Source organism: Aegilops tauschii, chromosome 1, assembly GCF_002575655.3.
Source record: "Aegilops tauschii subsp. strangulata cultivar AL8/78 chromosome 1, Aet v6.0, whole genome shotgun sequence".
Lineage (NCBI taxonomy): Eukaryota > Viridiplantae > Streptophyta > Magnoliopsida > Poales > Poaceae > Aegilops > Aegilops tauschii.
Window position 1 is genome coordinate 84,459,416 of NC_053035.3, and position 15,590 is coordinate 84,475,005.

A 15,590-nucleotide genomic window follows, 5' to 3' on the forward strand; every position below is an offset into this window, starting at 1 on the left:
TGATGTATCCCACACTCTGTGATTTTTGATGAATAAAGCTTGGTTTTCCCCTAAAAAAACTTGTCGCAATAAGCGTTGAATAAGGATTGCACAATGCATCCCTCCATGGCGTGGCTTGATCAGCTTTGACGCTAACTTTCTCAATATGTTTCTTTTTCTCTTTCAGGAAACTACTTAGCCCACGTGTGTTAGGCAGTCTACTGTGGTATGACCATTTCAATGGCCTTCTACGCCCATAGGTAGAGCACATGCATCCATGTAGGATCTCAAGCTGACATCATCATATTCATTACTAAATTCAGCATTTCAGAAATATTCATCTCACAAATTGTTAATCCGATTAACAGTCTCTGTTTACTGGTGAGTACGTCTGGACGAGAGATTTAAAACAAGATCCCATGTTGTCATGTTTTCAGTGACTTTTTTTTCATCCTCGCTAATTGCAAGGATTTCACCACGGTTGTCATGTTACTAGTGAATAGTTGCAACAATAATTGAGTATAATTACCAGAAAATAGTATTGTATGGTGCGAAGATGGTTTGGTTTCGTGTGGTAGAACCAACCCACCGGAGTTCAAGTCCTAGACTTGGCACTGGTGTCTGCATTTTGCTAGATTTATTTCCAAATTTTCGGCGATGTTCGTTTAATGGGAGAAGGTGTTCCCAGCAACTACAAGGCACATGTGTGCATTCATAGGAGTGAGTATATTTTTTTTTAACAGTACGGATGAGTATATATGAGCACCTGCGATTGTACCGTGTCCTTAAAAAAGTATTGTATGGTCCAGACATTGCCAGTTTTTTAGAGTGAGTACTTTTTAATTTACATCCAATTTAAGAGAAGCCTCTCCTTTCCCTTTGTCTCCCTTCGTAGCAAGGCGAAAGGGAGTCACCCTCACTCCACGGCGAGTCCATGGGTCCGTGCCTCCTTCACCGCCTGGCCCGACGGCGGTAGGAGGTGGGGACCAACATCAAAAGGACATGTGGGCCAAGGGGACACAGAGAAAGTGAGGCAGCATGTAAGGCCAACTCCATCGCGCGACCCCAAACGGACGTCCGTTTTGTCCGGATTCTGTCCGTTTGGGTAGGGATTTGGGATCGTGTCCGGGCGTGTCCTGGGATGCGGTGGCCGTGCACCCAGCGCGCGGACGCATCCCGGCCGCATCCTGTCCGCGTGCATTTTTCTTTGCAAGTCCTTAACTTTTTTTTATCATTCATTTTTGGTACATGACAATACATCGTCACATTTTGACTAGTAAAGCAAGGCCAAAGAAAATAACAACCACAAGAATACATTTTAGAAGATACCCAACTTCCATAACTGCTCCCTTGAGTTGGGTTAGGGCCTTCTCGATGCACTCATTGTTGATCTGTGGAGAAGGCTCGATGTTGCACCCTCCTTTCTTCTTCAAGCCAGAAGTCGATGTTGCTTTCTCATACCTAGTCTCGTGTCTAGCCTTAGCAACAAGTGCACTTGTCTCATCTACAGCCTCTGCTAGCTAAAAGTGCACGAACATGTACTAAATTTCGCTCTATCAATATCGATGTACTCTTCTTCCCAATACCAAAACTTGCATCCATTCTACACAATAAAATTTGAAGTTAGCACAACTAGTCTACTCCAAGAGCACAAACCGAAGCTAAAAAGAGCACATACCCCATCGTTTAAGCACTTGATGAACACCCATCCAGGATGTTCCGGCGTTGTAGACACGCGGCGCACGACCATCCTTGGGCAGTGGTCCCACTTAATGAGTGGCAACGGTGCGCCGACGAGCTTTTGAGCAAGCACCGAGCCCGGCCGGCCTCCATTCATGTATCTGCCGGCGGACCACCGACGGTGCAGATCCGAGCGGCTAGAGGAGCCAATGCCTGCATGTGGCCTTGCGGCCCTGCCAGGGCCTTCCGGCAAGGTGCCCGGCCAGTCCATGGCGCGGCCCAGCCTCCCACAGCCGGGCGAGCTCAAGACCGACCGGATCCGCCCCAAATCCGGCCGGCGGGTGTGCAAACCAGGTGGCCGTGGTTGGGTAGCTCGGCGGCGCCGAGGGGAAGGGGCTGGGCGAGCGCGCGTCCGAGCTGCACAGCTGCAATGGCAGCGGCGGCGGCGAGGGAAAGAGTGGAGTGGGGTGCGGCCGGAGGGAGGGAGGGGGCGGATAGAAAAAGGCCCGCCCTGTGCCACCGACGGGCGGGCCAGGGGAGGACATGCGCAGACGGCCGGCGCGTCCGCGTGGTGTCCGTTTCACCCCAAAAGCGGCGCAAACTTGGGCCGGGGATGAGTCGAAAGCGGACACAAAACGGACAAAAGTCTGTTTGCTCCCGCGCGCTGGGCCACCCGGTTTGTCCCTTTTACCCCAAACAGACGGGGACGGACAGGATAGGGTCGCGCGGTGGAGTTGGCCTAACCTATACAACCACTCAGGTAGCACTGGCATATTATAGAAAAAAAATAGGGCATGACGTCCGATGAATAAGTTTGCCATAGTACATAATTGGGTATATGGTATATATGTTCCGGCAAGTGTAACTGAACTTATGAATACGGGTAAATTCATAAAGCAAATCAAAGATTTATATTTGAACCTGAGTTCACATTTTTAAGGAGGTGCCAAACAGCAGTGCTATGTTAAACGAAGCGATCACGTGCCACCATTCATCCTTCAGTGCTTCTCAACTTTAGCCTGAGGCTCAGCGATGCAAATTTGTAGCTTCAGGCCGTTTTGTGTCCTGGAATAAGCAATGAAGAACGTTCAGAAATACTGTACAAGAAAGGCTTGCTTGACAAATCGTTTACAAGATTCGAAAAGAACAAGATAAACATCAAAGATTAATTCTTTTTACACGGGTGCGTACGTATTAAACTAGAAGTTGTCACATCCCTAGCTTAGCTGAGTAACTGCAGAAGAACAACCAGCAAGGAACCTTCTCGTAGGGGATGAGAGCGCAATATCGCGTGCCCGGAATTTCATGTAACTGTTTCTTTTTTTTTTGGCGAACGTGAATTTCATGTAACTGTAAACTGACTCCCATCTATACTGGGAGCGGGGAACAGAGCCAAGCAAAATTTACAAGGCAAATGGGCTGGCCACAGCGGACTCCCATCTATACTTTTTGCGACCGGGGATCGAATCCGGGCTCCAAGTGTGCACACACCGCACCCTCACCAACCCAACCATCGGGTGGTTCCTCTAGCTGTATATATAACCTTGTCGGAAATGTCAAGCTAGGAACCATCAACAACAAAAATAGCACAGTGCACTTGACTATCAATTAGCTGAGGTAGTTGAATGCCACACCATCGGCTAAACAAACAAAACGATGGCACCTAGTATGACCTTGGTTGGCTACTCTCATTATCTCAAATGAAATGTTTGCTTACAGCTCACTATTAAACTTCTTGTAAGATGACTCATCAATTATATGGCGTGGTACACAAGTGTTGTGATACTATGCTACTGACATAACAAAAAATTAAAAATAAATCAATTGGCAAGATCCATTACACATAACCACCAAAGGAATTAAGTATCCTCTATCCTGTAACCATACCATTGTACAGAAAGAGTATGTCCACAGCTTCTAACTGTACATATGCCAAAACTGATTGCTCAACAGTTCCTTTCAGGATCTAAAAATCAACGGTTACAAACTCAGAATACTATTTTAAGATAAACAAGGATACTGGGTGCACCATGTAAATTCTGTTTGCAGATGACAGCAAATGCACAATGTAAATGATCAAGTTCATACCTGCAAAGTAAAGGAGCTACATTGTGTGCTTTACTCCCAGATGAGAGGTATCCACAGGAAGATCAACCTTCTGCAGTGTAACAGTGCAAATTGCTCAATCTGTAGCCAGATATTAATTGTGTCTTATAACAGTCTATTTGAATGCTGAAGACATGAACTTTTGTTGAAAGAAACAAAATCTAGTACATTTATGTTTCCAGCGATCTTGTTGCACAAGGCAAGCCCATCCTTCACCGTGTACATACAATCTAGTACAATATACACCTTGCATGACTATACTAACTTTTGGTCCAAGAAGGAAAACAAACCATATGTCCAGCTACCGGTTTGCATAGCCAGTTCATGTGCTCACAGTTCTTAGGCTATGCAAGTAATCTACTTTATTGGATTCATTGACAATCTCAAGTCCTGTGTGTACGTAATTCATATAAGGCCCTACCTGATTTTTATTTCGTTTCTCAATAGTCTTAATGATGATTTATTGTATCTCTTTCCCGAGATGCAATTTTTCTTGGTGCTAGGGAATGGATCTCTCTTCTAGAGGGGCTTTACTTCTTTCAGTGCTCATGGAAGAGGAAGGTCTTGGCAAAATAGCTAGAGGGGCTGCTCAGGGTGGACAATGAGGGATGATGTATCATCATTGATCATCAACATTTTGGTAAGCCACCCGTTGCCTAAAAGGAAGACTATATGACCTCCATGCAATATGTAAATGTTCTTTTGTCGCGCATCTGATTTGTTCTCCGTACTTGATGATATTACTGCACCATTTGTGTAGTATAATGAACTACACCTCGCTATAGGAATGCTTCTAGCTCAGTATAACTTGTTAATAACAACAACTACAGTTGGGCTTCAAACGAATTTCCAGAAGAAAGGTTTCAAACAAATGGTATGTACTAGGCTTTCAACTTGTCATGAATGCAGCAATCTGCTCCTTCCAAAGCATTTATCATTTAGGCAATTATGATACAGGAGCTAAGAAAAGTTTCATAAAAAGTCCGTACATCCAATAATATAAAGAAAAGAAAAGTTTCATAAAAAGTCCGATACTTTAAGTCCGTACACCCAATAATACAAGGAAACTCATACAGGTTTACCGTATAAAGTGTGATCCTTATTTGCTACAGTGCGGAACTGTGCAAGAAGGCTCTAAAAGGGATATTCTCTCCCTTGAAAACTGGATTAGAACCAGCCTCTGTGCATCTCTGCTGATTGCTCACTACTAGTGGGGACTGGTTCCAATTTGTGAAAATTGCAATGAACAACTAACAACTTTCTCGTCAGTGTTGGGCACTATCAGCCATTGATCCTTTCCTCCATAACATTAAAAGTTGATTACAACTTGTTTTAGTTAGACCTTAGAACTCTTATTCAACTCTCAGTATGTAACTTGGTTGTCTTGAATAAACATGCTAATTAGGCAGCCAACACTGGTTACTCATTTTTGTGCAGGCGAGGTAACACATTACTACTATTAATGAACTACTTGTCCAGGTTGTACTAGACGACCAAACGGGCACTGCAGTTCAGCAATACTGTAACAGGTGGTACTGTATTATACTACAAGTTTGTTCAAGCCAGGACTTAATATGGTTATGAGACAAGTCAAATCAAGAGACTGCACATGGAAATGAAGTGCTAAACATGTATAGGAGTCAATGCAGTTTCAAAGCATATTCCTCTAAAGAGTACCTGCATGCTAGCCAGAGGCGAATCCCTTGTTGATACCTCGACCAGATTTATTGAATAGGAAGTGTATTTGCTATCCATGTTTCTGCATGAGGCTCATGGGACAGGTCATGAATACTTTCAGAAGAAATACAAGATGCAGAAAGCCAGAAACATGAGATTAAGACATTAAAGTTCCATCTGGAGGACCATCCAGAGCAGGCGCTAGTGCCTCAGCAAAGTTTGACGACCCACATTCAAAATTTCAAATATAACATCGCATTCCCGATTGGATAGTGCTCCTTTAAGAACATCCACCCAAGACATCGCCGATGAAAAATGACCATCTCAATGGCACTCAGTTGAAAAAGAAGAAGCAAATACTCCCTCCGTCCCAAAAAGAATGTCGCCGGCTTAGTTAATTTTGATTTTTGCAAAAAAAAAAAACTTATGCATTTAAACCTGTTGCAAAGTCAGCCTGTATCCTTCCTTCCTCCTCCCCCGTCGTCCACGAGTAGCCAGCCACCGTTGGAGCCAGCGCTGCCCACCTGCATTGTCGCCACGGAGGCAACCACCGCCCCCCACCTGCGCAGCTAGACCACCGCCGCCCCACCTCGCCCACTGCCGCCCACGGGGGCGACCAGCGCATCCACCGTCAGGCCCAGCACCGCCTCCCACCTGTGCAGCTTGACCACCGCTGCCCACGGAGGCGACCAGCGCATCCACCGTCAGGCCCAACGCCGCCTCCCACCTAAGCCGCTGCCACAGGGGCGACCACCGCCGCCGCTCGCAGGAGCAGACACTTCGCCCACTTTGGCGCCGGCGCCACAGATAATTCCGGCCGCTCCCGTCGCAATTGTCATAGTAACAAGTAAACAAACACAAGAGTCATGTCCATAAAGCAAATAGATATACTGGCAAGCATAGGTGCAGAGAAGCACATATATAGTTAGTAATAAACTTGGATAGATGGTTCAATACAAGCACATTGCATCAATACCAGTAATAACTTAGATGACTTCTTACTTCTAAGTACTCAGAGAATTTTCAGAGAAATATAGAAATTCAGAGAAACTTGGAGTATTACAGTGCCAGCAACTTCAGAATATTCAGATTACTTCAGTATTGTCTACATGATCAATAGTGTTCACTATGAATCAATCATGTTCACGAAATTCACAATCTTGTCTGAATATTTTCCGAGAAATATAGAAATTTAGAGAATGACTGAATATTTCAGTTTATATACTCAGAGAATGACTGAATATAAATTCCATGTATTTAGTCAGGACCATGTATAAATATAAATTCCATGTATTTAGTCAGGACCATGTATAAATATAAATTCCATGACTGTCATTATCTTTCAGTAAGAGAAATATAAATTCCATGACTGTCATTATCTTTCAGACAGGGCAATGTATTTGCACTTCCATGCCCATTTATTAATTAAGGCCCAACTAAGCTGCTTGAGACCATATGGATAGCATAGGAAAATGAGACTGTGCCATAAGTTCAGTTTTCATGTACTCCTATAATTCTGCAATAAGTTTGATTGTGTTAAATCTACACTAAGATTCTGTCATAACTTCAGTTTATGGAGTAAATAATCTGCCAAATACAGTGTTATCCTGGTTACAGTATCTTAACTGGAGTGCTTCTGAAAAATATAGCTGACATGGCAGCATTTCTGGTTTTAACCACGAAAAGGCAAGGTGCACAAGCAAATTCAGTTAAAATGTTAAATTCAGGACCATTTAGTCAATTCTGGTCCAAGGGGCTAAATCAGAAGTCTGTGGAGTCATATCACTTTATTTCACAGTTGCTAGAATAGAAACTTAGAAAGCACAAAGAGGCATCTCTGTTGGCAAAATCAGACCACCCCAACCCGCTTCCAAATTTCAAAATGCTAAGATGGTACACTGTGGTAGGGAAACATAACCCCAACAGCAAGAATAACAAAACAGTGTTCCTGTATGCACAGCAAAGCATGCATATCTCTCTTGGCAAAAATCGTAAAATATCCTAAGAATATGACCATTACCAGTAATCACACCAGGAAAACATATGATTTTTCTTCTGCTGAAGAATAACTCCAATATCTCAAAGCAGATTTGTGATCGAAGGGATATGTTTCAGCGGCTAAATGTGTGTGCACCATTCTGTACCAACCTAGAGGCTACACCATTTCACAGCATCCACAGTTATCCACAAAGATTAACAGTGCCTAGACCATTCTATACCAATGTAGAGGCTACAGCTGACATCTGCACCGACACTACGCTGGAAACACAGGCAGATTCAGAGGAAAATGCAGCAGAGACAGCTCCTATCTCGCCGGACAACACAACACAACCGCCCGTTCGACACCTAGCTAGTACTGTAGCAACTGCAGCAACCTGGAGAGATAACCTGGTACGATCAGGTCGTGGAGAGGGTCGAGGATGCTGCAGGCAGCTCCCGTGGTGTTGGTGAGGGCGTGGAGCGATGGAAGGAGGCGGACACGGAGGGAAGCTGCGGGAGGTAGTGGGTAGCGGCGACCGGCAGGAGGAAAAGGCGGCGGGCCTGGAGCCCCCCGTCACGGCGGCGCCCTTGTTGGCGGTCTGCTCCTCTCATGGTGAGAGGGACCGGCGCTGGCTCATGCGCCAGTCCCCCGCCCACAGCGCCTGGCGAGCGCGGGAGATGTCGCCGGCGGAGAGGGCGGCCGGGCGGAGCAGGGTTGGTGGGCGGAGGAGGAAAGGCTGGTCCGTCTGTGGTTGGGCTCGGTCAGTAGGGTCCATCGGGTCTGTGAACCGGCACGTAGCCACGGGGATGGTTCGGTCGAAACGCCCAGTTTTCAGGCTCCACTCGTCGGTGACGGTCAGGATAACACAGGCGGCTCGGGAAAATTTAGGAACATGCTTTTACAGTTTAGCTTTTGTTCCTTTTGATCAAAAGGGCAGCCATAGTTTCAAAAGAAAAAAGAAAAAAAAGGAACTATTGTTGTCATTGTATCCATTTCATATGAGATGTTCTATTTTTTCTGTCTAATCCCCCTATAGTTAAATGAAACAGGGATCCCCTTTTCCTTCTTCACAGGGATCTTCTAACCAAAAGGACAGTATTTTTTATATAAGAGGGTTCTGTGCATGTTCAATATCAAAATTTCCTTGCACAGTTCAGCTCAACACTGGTTCTAGACGGCGCAGCAACGCGGCCGTTTGCTTCTAGTCACTACTAATAGTGAACTACTTGTCCAGGTTGCACTAGACGACCAAATTGGCACTGATGTTTTAGCAATACTGTAGCAGGTGGTACTGTATGATACAAGTTGGTTCAAGGCAGGACTCAATATGGTTATGAGACAACTTAAAGCAAGGAATTGGACATGGAAATGAAGTGCTAAACATGTGTAAGGGTCAATGGAGTTCCAAAGAATATTCCTCTTGAAATAGTACCTGCACCGTTAGCCAGAGGGGAATCCCTTGTTGCTCCTGAATGCAGAGAAAGCTCAACCAGATTTACTGAAACATGAAATTTGTTCGATGTCCATGTTTCTGTATCTTGGACAGATCCTGAATACTTTCAGAAGAAGTAGAAGATGCAGAAACATGAGATTCAGATGTTGAAGTTCCATCTCGAGGACCATCCAGAGAAGGCACAATATGTGGTGCCCCAGCAAAGTTTCGACGACGCACAATCAGATATAACTTCATATTTTCGATTGGAAGAAATGCTGCTTTCAGAACATCCACCTGAGACACAGTAGATGAAAAATGACTATCACAATGGCACTCCAGCTAAAGAGAAGAACCAAATAGTAACTTTTGCTATGACTGAGGAAATCTAACCAGAGAATTTAAGTAAAGATTCGTTTTGGGAATTCAAGCAATGATCTATGAATCACAATGCAGGCCTTCCACATCTTGTATTACAGTTTCACCCCGCACTATATCCATACCAATTGTTAAATTTATGTCTTTTACCTACACAGGGAATTGTGCAACGACACCCATAAGTAAGAATAATATAAGATCAACAGTAACAGAGTTGCAATAGACAGTGTTCAGCTGTGAAACTTAACACTGCTGTGAAACTTAGAAACCACAAAGAGACATCTCTGTGGCAAAATCAGACCACCCCAACCCGCTTCCAAATTTCAAAATGCTAACATGGTACACTGCGGTAGGGAAACATAACCCCAACAGCAAGAATAACAAAACAGTGTACCTGTATGCACAGCAAAGCATGCATATCTCTGCCCAGGACATGGGGCACCACCAGCTATACGCTCATCGGCTGTAGATGCATTTCCTGTCGTGATCTGTCATTTTTCGAGCAAAGCCAAGAAAATCGTACTTAAATGCACTGCCTGTAGTGCTAGACAGATCATGTAAATGTGCTTCTGCAACAGTTAGACAAGTGTAAACTCGGACATGTAAGAGTATATTTGATAATGCTCTTTATTTTCTTTCATATCTGTCTGTCAATTTTTCTGTACACTGAAAAAAACGAAATTACTCCAGTGTGATGTGGAGCAGTCTGATCGATCTGCCATTTATGAGAAAATTGTTCATGTTACAAGAAAGGGGGCAATAGAGGGCTGTATCTCTCCCTCTCTTTCTTTTTTGAAAGGAACACTACTCTGCATTCTATTACAAATTTACAACCAGCAGATAAATACATCACATGGCTGAAGTGATTTGCACAACTTGAAGTAGTGCCAGGGCTTTTCAGTATGTCCTCGAGGTGTCCTTGCCCTGCCGCAAGCGCTCGCCCATTTCTGATAGTAGTTGCAATGATCTACAGACTTGCTTCACCTTCTTGTATTGGCAAAAGAGGCCAAATATATCAGTCAAACAAAGAGGCCACCTTCTTCTTCGTCTTCATCCAACCTGAAACAAGCTAGAGGAAGAGATGAATGGATGGAAATGGCATCCCCACTATTTAAAATTTAATAGCAATCACACTGAAGCAACCATCCCCGAATCTTTTTTTTGGGGGCTCCAGTAATTGCTGAAATATAAACAGAAGCCACACGTTACTGACAGTCTGACACCAATACCATCTGCAGCTATCTAAAAATCCAAGAAAATTGGCTGTGTTTCTCAAAAGATTAACGAGAAAATTAGGGTGTTTACAGTTTTATTGAGAACTTTAATAAGATGGCTGCATGCATCGCTTAGATGCAGAGGCCGGGGGAAAGCCTCCTTTTCCAAAAAAAAACAGTTTAATTGAGAACTTTGTGGATAAGATGGAACAATAGGCACCTTTTAGGCAAAAGTGCATAGTATAACCGAAATAAATGAGGAACTAATCAACACTAATCCTACTGGATAGTACAGGATCAAAAGAGTTTATACATCATATCCCTATTCGATTTCCGATTTTTGACAAGCGATCAGAGATGTATACATGAAACTACCATGGATGGAGTGTGCACAGGAAATGTACACGGAATCAGATCACACAAACCCGACGCAAGAGGGACCCTCTGACCTCGTAGGGGACTCCATGGTATTGTCAGCAAGCGAATATCTAACAGACATCCCATTCAGGCTGGACACCATTATCTGCATTAGCACAGCCAACAGTCAGCTGATAAAGCAATAATATTCAGTGGGGAAGAAAAAAGAACTCAAAGCTATTGGAGAATCGGGAAATCTATGTAAATTATACAAGGTGAAAACATCATCTCCTCAAAATAGAAATCCCCATGTATTTCTATTTGAAGGAGGGGATGATTATGCTATGATTGTATTTAGAGACGAGGAAGATAGGGATCAAGTATACAGAGATCAGGATTATCTAGATTAGGAGTTAGGTCCAAATATTGGCTTAGATACTCATCTTAGGGCCATATGTAGGACTCACTACTCCTGTTTATATTCTGAATGTAAAGGGCATAAGACATAAGTATCACACGGGCAAGTGGTATGCTAACACCAATCGTATGTAGAAACAGCTTTCAGCGAATGAACAACTCTAGAAGCAAAATTTAAATACTTACAACACTAGAAATGTGTTTTAGCTTGCCAATTGCTCGCAAACTTTTGCGGATAGAGAACTCATCTTCAGGAAAACAAAGTTAGCAGAAGGTTGGAGGTCAATGCTTTTGAGCTACCGAAGAAACAGACCTCAAAAACAGATTGAGTGCAAAAAACAAGCATGTCTGTCGACAGAATCACTGATGCTCATTAATCATATTCTGTTAGAATTGCAGTATAGCTGAATAATCAACTTAGAGCATACCATAGTTATCACTCGTCAATCTAGCTAAGATAATATCCTTGCATACTTGTTCCTCCCATGTATGTACCTTGAGCTAATTCTCAAATGAACTTGGAAGCACATTTGCAAGTCTTGGAAAAAAATCATTTATAACATGCCCAAATGCCAAACTTCCTTTTTCTTCTTGAAACTTCCAAAGTTTGTGGGGTTTGCACATGCGACACGTGTGGATTGGCTATGCATTGCTCATTCAGTTTTCATAATATCTTATTAACCTCTCCAGATTGTGGCTATGCATTGCTCTTTCAGTTTTCATAATATCTTACTAACCTCTCCAGATTGTTTAAGAAAAAAGGGAGTGCAGGCTTGAACACCAAGGATAAACCCTTTTCAAATTGGATTTGTTGCCAGGTCATATAAATAACGGATCTGTATAAACCATCGAATACCAGTTGCACACTAATTTCACAAAAGACTAAAAGGTTATTTAAACAATATGACAAATTACAGAAAACCAGAACACAATTAGGGCAGGTCTAACACGGAAAAACCAATTTTTGGAATTTTTTGGACATAACTACATGTTTTGATCATCTAATCTAATCGAAACCTACTCTTTGGCCACTCCTAATTAAAAAAAAAACTGATGTGGCGCCCACATATCAGTCCATACATAGCAGAGCCACCCGACGAGGCGCCAACACCGTGGACCACCGGTGTGGAGACAACACATACACTTGGGCTTGTGTGGTATCTCTGCGCCGTGTATGAGCTTACATGGTCCATACTTAGCACAGAGAGTCACGCAAGACGACGTCGTGATTCATGAATCACTGGCGGTGAGATGACACATAGGCGACGTATGAGCTGATATGGTCTACATGTTACTTTTTGTGTTACGAGTGGTGAAATGGTAGGTTTGGGTTAGATAAAATGAATAAACGATCCACATAAATACATGTGGTTCTGTGAAAGAAAATATAAAACTGTGGTTCCATGTTAGACCTGTCCTAAATGGAGAAGCTTAGTATCGTAAACATATGCACACTGAGACAAAAGATATTGGACAATTCAGAAAATAAAAGCCATTTAAAATATAGCAAACCAGGTATGAAAAACATATAAACGGAACATGCCTCCGTTTTCATAGCATTTGCCCATAAAATTTGGAAATTTGGTCCAAAAAGCTCTATTGGACAGTTTCTAATAGCATCCGAGAAGCTAACTACAAAATTGTAATAAACTCACTATTTGTCCAAAGCCATGTTAATCCTTGTGAGGTTGGGTGTCATCCATATGGGATTTGGCCAATTGCACCAAAGCTTAGGTACATCTTCCCTATTGTCATTTTCCAAGTTGAGAATACCTATATCCCGGTCATTATTCTTATACTTCGAAATATATGTCATATCGTCCGTGAAATAAACACGATTTGGCTTCAGTTGTGGATATTCCTCGGTACTAAGGCATTGCGACTGACTACGCCCAAGAAACAGCACATGATCATGCAAGCCATTCATTTCCACAAGTTCTTTTGCTGCCACATCAACTTTATAAAATAGTACTTTCTTAGTCTTTATGAACACTTCGGGTGTGAAATCTAATGCTCTGCAAACTTGCAACAGATCACCCCATGGAGCCTGAACAAAGTACGTGTACCCATCCGTCTTGTAATTCTGCAACTCGTCTGCAATAATATTCCTTGTGAAGGTAGAACCGGTCAGATCAAAAGTATAAACTCCTCCGTTTTCTGTGAATGCATACAATAGACCATCCATGTGGATGCATTGTTCATAGTTCTCGCCCGGCAGCGAGGTCCATTTATAATCACCTACCCTTGAAAACGAAAGATATTGCTCTGGACTGTGGATGATAACCACAATGTAGCTTCCCGTGGGTGGATCAGGAAACACAAATGCCCTGATGTAGAGGCAGTCAGAAAACTCATTCGGATCATCGTTCGGCGCTAGATCCCACATCTTAATCTTATTAACTGCACCGGCACTATCTAAGATCGGCTCTATTTGCTCGATGGTGATCGCCAAGGGGAGGGCAATCTGTTGACCAGTGATCGGATTGAGAAGGTGAAGCTCGGACTTCTCATCAGCAGTAACTAACCAGCCATGGGAGGACCCAATGAGATGCCTACTACGGATAGGTGGATCCGGAAGAGTTAGCTTGTAGACCCTCTTTTCTGCAAGACTGTAGAGAGAAGCTACGTTCTCACCATCGGCTTCGGAGGCGTAGAGGAGGCAAGGTGTCTGGGGCCGCTTATATTGCCCAAGCTGGTTATGTAGAGTACTATAAGCAGAGCGCCAGAAGGAGCACACAGAGCTCGCACGAATGAGGTCAGGAAGCTCCAGGAGGGAAAAGATATCCATCAATACATCCAGCGGCAGCTCCAGCAGTGTTTCAAGCACAGTCTCGGTCTCCATCAGCGGCGGCTCCGGCAATATTTCCACCACGGTCTCGGTCTCCATCAGCATCAATGGCGGGTGTTTTCTGAATTTCCAATGTGAACTGGGAGGGGGGGAAAGAGCCAGTAGCGTACGCAAAATTCTCAAGTCTAGCTGCAATAAGCTCATCATCCTCACTAAGCTACACGCCCCCATTGGAGAAATTGCAAAATCGGATCTTCTGAACGATGAATCGCTTCCGCAGCTATCAACCGCACAGCTTTAGTTCAACCTAGCAGGAGCAGGGGCAGGCAGCACTTGTATATATAATAGGAAGCTCAACCCACCTACCGAGGCCCCAGCTCAGCTCTAATTCGAGTAGGAGATGAGTCCGAATCCAAGAACGACGGAAATTTTGGAGTGGGGACTACGGAAAAAATATTTGGACTTGGAATCGGACTACGCGGCTCAGACGGATCCCAATCCCGTTCCCGCGACGACAGGAAAGAGAGAAGGAAGAGGAACAAACCAGAGGAAATGTAGTGTAGCAGCACGATAGGGCACGAGGCGGGTGGGAGGTGGTGGCGAGGTGGACTGGGGACTTCGTCGGCGGCGAGATGCGCCGCTGGCTGTATCGAGATAATTTTCTTGGGAAAATCTACCCTGCGCGCGTTCCCACTGCTGTCTTCCGTCCGATGGCGCTCGCGCGGTAAGGATCGATGCATCTCGTTATCCACTAGAGGGACCCATCTGTAAGGCTCCATCCAACTCATCGTTTTGTCGTAGAAGAAGAATTTTTTTTAAATAACGCAGACCCTCATACATACGCACCCTCACCCTTGTATACACAAGCACCCATACCCGAATTTTGGTCAGAAAAGACCGCATACATATTCGTATTGACAGAATGGACCACCTCCTCATCGTATTGACAAAAAAGACTAGCTACACCGTGGCGGCAGATCCGGCAGCCAACACGTGGCACCTGCCGCCACAGCCAGAGCCGGCAGGGCCCGCCGCCACAACCCACGGCGGCAGCCCGAACATAACCGGAATCAGGCGCTAAAACGGAATGGAGTGGGCGACGTGGCAACTGCCGCCACAGCATGTGACGGCAATACTATTCACTACTGCTTGGGTACTGTTTGGCAGTAATCAACAGAGAAGGAACCGTGCATGCCCTGACTATTGCAGCTGTCTTGAGAGAGAGAAACAGAAACATGTCAGACGCTTAGCAGCTCCCTTAGCACTTACTCCCTCCGTTCCAAATTACTAGTCGTGGAGGGAGTACTAGCAAGGAATCTGGTTTGTAGGTGAATTTTTATGAATAGTGTAGCGTGTGGCCACAGTTTGCGTTGTCAGATTGCATATTGTGTGGTGTGTGTAGTGCCGCCGTGGGCTGTGGCGGCAGGGCCTGCCGCCTACAGATGTGGCGGCAGGTGCCATGTGTCGGCTGCCAGCCCTGCTGCCACAGAGTAGCTGGTCTTTTTTATCAATACGGTGAGTAGGCAGTCCTTTTTGTCAATATGAAAACGTAAGTGGTCTTTTCTGACGAAAATTTCGCAT

At 44.3% G+C, this 15,590-nt stretch overlaps 1 protein-coding gene and 2 long non-coding RNA genes across 5 annotated transcripts; all 3 read right to left on the reverse strand.

The window, feature by feature from the left end:
* Positions 1-2,459: 2,459 nt before the first annotated feature.
* Positions 2,460-9,657, reverse strand: LOC109770680 (uncharacterized). Of its 3 annotated transcripts, XR_012203059.1 has the most exons (6): positions 9,249-9,657; positions 5,881-9,152; positions 5,443-5,524; positions 3,748-3,817; positions 3,547-3,625; positions 2,460-2,724 (listed from the first exon to the last, which is right to left on the reverse strand). It is a non-coding gene; the product is annotated as an uncharacterized lncRNA (long non-coding RNA). The 3 variants fall into 3 exon arrangements; XR_012203058.1 differs by lacking the exon at positions 3,547-3,625; XR_005768333.3 differs by lacking the exons at positions 3,547-3,625; positions 5,881-9,152; positions 9,249-9,657 and having other exon boundaries at positions 5,443-5,727.
* Positions 9,658-9,844: 187 nt separating this feature from the next.
* Positions 9,845-14,746, reverse strand: LOC141041725 (uncharacterized). Its single transcript, XR_012203060.1, has 3 exons — positions 14,554-14,746; positions 10,897-10,970; positions 9,845-10,292 (listed from the first exon to the last, which is right to left on the reverse strand). It is a non-coding gene; the product is annotated as an uncharacterized lncRNA (long non-coding RNA).
* Positions 12,699-14,526, reverse strand: LOC109770681 (putative F-box protein At2g33200). The gene has a single exon (XM_020329397.4). The coding sequence runs from the start codon at positions 14,238-14,240 to the stop codon at positions 12,876-12,878; it is 1,365 nt and encodes a 454-aa protein (XP_020184986.1). The 5' UTR covers positions 14,241-14,526; the 3' UTR covers positions 12,699-12,875.
* Positions 14,747-15,590: the final 844 nt, after the last annotated feature.